The 5,068-nt window shown below is 34.6% G+C and overlaps 1 protein-coding gene across 1 annotated transcript; it reads right to left on the reverse strand.

The window, feature by feature from the left end:
* Nucleotides 1–441: 441 nt before the first annotated feature.
* Nucleotides 442–3,897, reverse strand: LOC112639980 (golgin subfamily A member 6-like protein 22). Its single transcript, XM_025415579.1, has 5 exons — nt 3,426–3,897; nt 2,351–3,252; nt 1,759–2,281; nt 935–1,498; nt 442–677 (listed from the first exon to the last, which is right to left on the reverse strand). Exons 1-5 carry the CDS (start codon nt 3,895–3,897, stop codon nt 442–444), a joined length of 2,697 nt encoding a protein of 898 aa, XP_025271364.1.
* Between the last annotated feature and the right edge of the window lie 1,171 nt (nt 3,898–5,068).

Raw genomic sequence — 5,068 nt, forward strand, 5'->3', positions numbered from 1 at the left:
CTCGCTCTCTCTCCTCTCTGCACTCCTTCCTTATTGACTTTTCTGAATTTCTTTTTTTCTTCTTTTTATTTTCCACCTATTATTTCCTTTCTTTTCTCCTCTTCCTTCCGTTTCCACAGTACTTCCTTCATCCTTCCTAGACTTCTTTTTTCTCCCTCTAGTATCTCTCTCCACTTCCCATTTTTATTTTTAACCTTTCCACAGTTTTCAAATACATGCCCATAGCTTTCCTCTTCTTTGCCGCATAATCTGCACAATCTTTCCTCTTCTTTTAGCCAGAACATGCACTTTCTGCTTTCATTTCCTGTTCTAAACCTAGCCACCGTACTTAATTCATCTTTTCTTAGTCTTTGGCCTCTCTCCATGTATCTCCTTCCGTATTCTTCCAAGAGTACCTCCCTGATCTCTTCTGCGTATCTTGAATCCTTTATCCTTTCTTCTCTAATAATTTGTCTGTATTTCCCTGCCTTTCTCCTCCAATCTTTGCCACACTGACTCTTTCCTACCTTTATTTTCCCAATACTTTTCTATTGACCATCCTCTTTTCTTCAAGAATTCTCTCTTGTCTTCTTGGCTTTTTTCTTCTCTTCTTCTTTCTTGTATTTTCCAGCATTCTCCCAGGATCGTGTTTCTTTCTTGTTTTTCCAACTTTTCTTCATATTTTAATGCTCTTTTTCCTGTCTTAATTATTAAATCATCTCTGTTTGTTTCTTTCGTCACTATGTAATCCGGTGTATTCTTGTCAAGCTTTAGCACTCATTTAATATATTTCTTTTGTATTCTTTCAAGTTCTTTCCTTTCTTTCCATCCCCAAATTTCGGCTCCATACATTATTATTGATTCTATTAGTGCATCGAATAATCTCATCCTTTTATCCCAATCTTCTTTAAATTTCCTCTCTCCTATGCTCCAAATTCTTCCTACTTAGCTTTACCTTCTAGCTTCTTAATTTGTCCTTCATCACTGTTGTTGCCCTTCATTATGTATCCCAGATATGTAAATTCTTTCACTTCTTCTATTACTTCCTCTTTCCATTTGAATTCTAATCTGGTTCTCCTTCCTTGTCCTTTTCTGAACACCATTATCTTTGACTTTTCCGTATTCAATTCCAAGCCTTTTTTTTCCAAATACTTTCCCAATCTCTCTATCATCTCTTTTAGCCCTTCTGGTGTAGTGGACATTAGTGCAACATCGTCTGCATATGACAGTGAGTAAATTTTCTTTCTCCCTAATACTACGCCTCCTTCTTGTACTTTTTTCATCTCCTCTTCCAAATCCGCAAGGCTCACATTGAACAAGGTCGGGCTGAGGAGGCATCCTTGTCTGACTCCTTTCTTCAGTTCCATTGATCCTACTCTTTTCTCCTTTATCTTTATTGTGCTCTTTGTTCCTGTATATATGTCCCTTATTCTTTCCGTTATATTTTCTCCTATACCTATTTTCTCCAGCATGTTCCAAATTTCTTCCCTTTTTAGTCTGTCAAATGCTCCTTTCATGTCTGCGAATAGCACGTATAACTTTCCTTTTTCTCTTCTTATTGATTCATTTATCGCATTCTTTAAGATATATACCGCATCAATTGTGCCTCTTTCCTTCCTAATTGAGTCTCACTAAGACCTTTTTTCTCTTCTAAATTTTTACTTAACTTTCTTCTTATTATTTCTGTATAAATTTTATAACCCGTGTCCATCAACGTTATTCCTCTATAATTTTCCGCTTTTTTCTTGTCTCCTTTTTTATATATCGGTGTTATTATACCTTCCTTCCATTCTTTTGTTAACTTTCCTCCATTCCACATTTTATTTAAAATTTCCTTCATCTTTCCTCTTATCTTTTCAATTCCGTAGATCCATGCCTCGTTACCTATTCCGTCTGGCCCTACTGCCTTCTTCTTTTTTAGCTTCCTTATTGTCACTTCAATTTCCTCTTCTGTAATCTCTTCTGTTATCCTGCAATCCGCTCCTCTGCTTCCGCCTTTTTCCAGTTCCTCATTGGTCATCTCCTCAGTTCTCTCTCCCTCCTCACCTATATCTCTTTCTGTTCCTCCTAACTGTTTTGTAAAGTGTTTTATCCAATCTTCTCTTCTTATGTTTTCGTCTATTCCTTCTCTTCTTTTCCTATTTTGATTTACGATTTCCCAAAACTTCTTCTCCGTTTTATCCCTTCTCATTTCTTCTATAATTTTTTCTCCTTCCTTTTCTAGCTTCTCCTTCAGTAGTTTCTTGTATTCTTTTCTTGCTTCATAAAATCTCTTCTGCCCTTTTCCTTCCTTCTTGCAGAGCTTTAGTAAATTCTTCAGTTCTCTCTTTTTCTGTCTGCATTCCTTATCGTATCATCTTTCTTTCCTAACTTTTTCTTCGATTGTCTTTTTTGGTATAGCTTTCCTTATTATTTCTTTTAGTTCTTTCCAGTTTTTTGCCCTAACTATTTCTTCTTCCTTTAGGTTTTCTTGATATTTTCTGATTCCTTCCTGTGTCCAATCCGTTATTTCTTTCCTTATCTCCATTCTCCTCTCTTCTGTTTTTTTCTTCCATGTTACTTCTATTGGCATATGATCTGACTCTATTTTTTCTCCAATTTTCATGCGCTGTATAATTTCTTTCCCGCTTATATTCGTTAACAGGTAGTCAATCGTTGTCATACCTCTTGGGCCTATATATGTAAATTCTCCTTCTTCGTCTCCATTCATGTTACCGTTTGCTATATACAATCCATTATTTCTTATTTCCTCCAACATTTTTTCTCCTTCTTTGTTAACTATTTCATCCCTTGATTTTCTATTTCTTTCCTTCTCCATTTCGCTTCTTAGGTTGAAAGTTTCTTCTTCCTCTAACCATCCTTCTTCTTCTCCTATCCTCGCATTGAAATCTCCTCCAATTATAGTTATCGTCCTCTCATTGTCTTCCAAAACTTTCTTGATTTCTTTCCAGTTTTCCTTTTTCTTCTCATTCATGTATGTGACAATTATCCTGTAGGTTTTTTCCTTCTTTTTCACTTCTACTGCTATTACTTCTTCTGTCGCTCTTAATCTCCTTTGTGCGTCCATTAATCCTCTTCTTATGCCTAAGATTATTCCTTCCTTCGCTCTTCCCTTCTTATTATCTTTTCTTGCTTCTACGCATTCTATATCAAAATCTTTAAGCTTTTCTTTAAACCACTCTTCTTTCTCTTTTATTATCCAAGTTTCTACTAATCCTATTATATCAAATCTCTTTATATACTCTAATTTATCCTCCTTATTCTCTGTCAATCCTGCTATATTCCAAATTACCATTTTAATTTCTTTCTTTGTTCTTGCTATATTTCTTTCTTCCCTCTTTTTGTATCTTCCTCCCTTTTTCGAAAAAATTTTCCTCTCCATTCATCGAACCTGTGTTCTTCATTTTCTACTATAATTTTATTATATCCTACTCTTATGTTCTTACCTTCATCTTTATATTCTCGTGCCTTTTTCCATACTATTTCTCTGTTCCTCCTTTCTTTGAATGTGAGATCGTGATCTATGTATATTTTGATTCCTTTTAGTCTGTTTTTATTCTCCATAATCTTTTCCTTTTCTTCTCTGCTGCTGCACTGCGCCCCTACTAATCCTCTTCTTCCTTTTATTATCCAAATCTTTATCAGCCTGGTTTCTATCCCTAACTCCTTCTTAAGCCATTCTTCCACCATTTCTTTTCTTATCTCCTCCTTTATATTTATTCCTGTTATAATGATGTTTTTCTTTCTTATTTCCCTGTTCCATTCTTCCCACCTTTTTTTCTCCATGTCCTTATCCTGACTCTTCTTTTCTTTCTTCTCCTCTTGTTTCCTCTCTTGTTCTTCATCCTTTCTCTTCACCTCCTTCATCTTCTTTATTTCCTCTTCAACCTTTTGCATCGCTTTTTCTATATTTTCCATCTTCTTTTTCTCTTCTTCTTTTTCCCTTGCCTTCTCCTCCTCTTCTTTTTTCTCTTTTTCTTCTATCCTCTCTATTAATTCTTTGATCTTCTCCTCCGTGTCCTGCATCCTCTTCTCCATTTCCTCCCATCTTTTGTCCACTTTTCTTATTAATGCCTGAGCCTCTTGTCTTTCTTTCCTTATCTCCTCTCTCTCCCTTCTACTCTCCCTCAATTCGACCATTATCTTTTCCATCAAGTTCTCCTCCATCTCTCTCTCTCCCTCAGACCGCTCCTTCTCTGAATTCAACTCTGTTTTCTCTCCCCACTCTTCGTTTAGTGCATAAAATTTGAATAATTCTTAAAATTCAAAAACCCTATGTAAAATTTCATATTATCTAATAGTTAGATAATTGTTAAAAAAAATTAAACGTTTGAGTCTGAATGCAAAATACATTGGTATTAACCATTTCGCATATAATTAATGAAGTAAAGTTTCAAAATGTAATGACAAAGCAAAAATAATATTACAACAGTGTATAGTTTTATTAGATTTGATATAATTGTCAATCGCATTAAAAACATCACGCAAATCAAGCGTTAGCCAAAAAAACATCCCATTTTGAAAGTCATCTATACTCCAAATATTGAATTTACTTCTCGAAATATTTTACGTAATTCCGAATGAAGATGTCTACAAACACAGTATTAAATTTTACTGCTCAATACAATTAATAGAATTACGTTAACTTTCTTACATCATTATCCATATCAATCATTCATTGCTTAAAGCTTGTGGAATTTTATGTTGGAGAATAGAATTTTCCCAAGCCAATCTTATTTGTATGATTCGTTCTCGTTTCTAGTGGAAATCGTAGTGAACCAATGTCTCTGTAAGGAATTATTAATCTCTGTTGAATTATCGCTTCTTATTGATTGCTGATTTATTGTTTAATATCGATCCATTTCTTATTATTGATTTATTATTATTCACTCGTATTGTTATTTTATTTTTCTAGTAATAAATTTGTTATCTTTCTTTGCTAAACTCGCGAAATTTATTTAAGTATCAGTCTCTCGTGGAAGTCGATTACCATTTTGGTCTGTAGTGTATCGTCTTAGTAAAATCTCGCATAATCAATTAACTTTCTCTCAAAATCCCTCCTCTCGTTAGGCGAGCTAGTCGGCCCGAC

The sequence above is a fragment of the Camponotus floridanus genome, unplaced genomic scaffold (genome assembly GCF_003227725.1).
Source record: "Camponotus floridanus strain SB8 unplaced genomic scaffold, Cflo_v7.5 scaffold123, whole genome shotgun sequence".
Taxonomy (NCBI): Eukaryota; Metazoa; Arthropoda; class Insecta; order Hymenoptera; family Formicidae; genus Camponotus; species Camponotus floridanus.

Coding starts and splice junctions, on each gene's coding strand:
- LOC112639980 (XM_025415579.1), bottom strand. CDS start 3,897: ATGGAAAATATAGAAAAAGCGATGCAAAAGGTTGAAGAGGAAATAAAG. Junction 3,253..3,425: donor ACGAGAATATAAAGATGAAG/GTAAGAACATAA, acceptor GGAATATAGCAG/GATTGACAGAGAATAAGGAG. Junction 678..934: donor ACAAATTAAGAAGCTAGAAG/GTAAAGCTAAGT, acceptor TAATTAAGACAG/GAAAAAGAGCATTAAAATAT.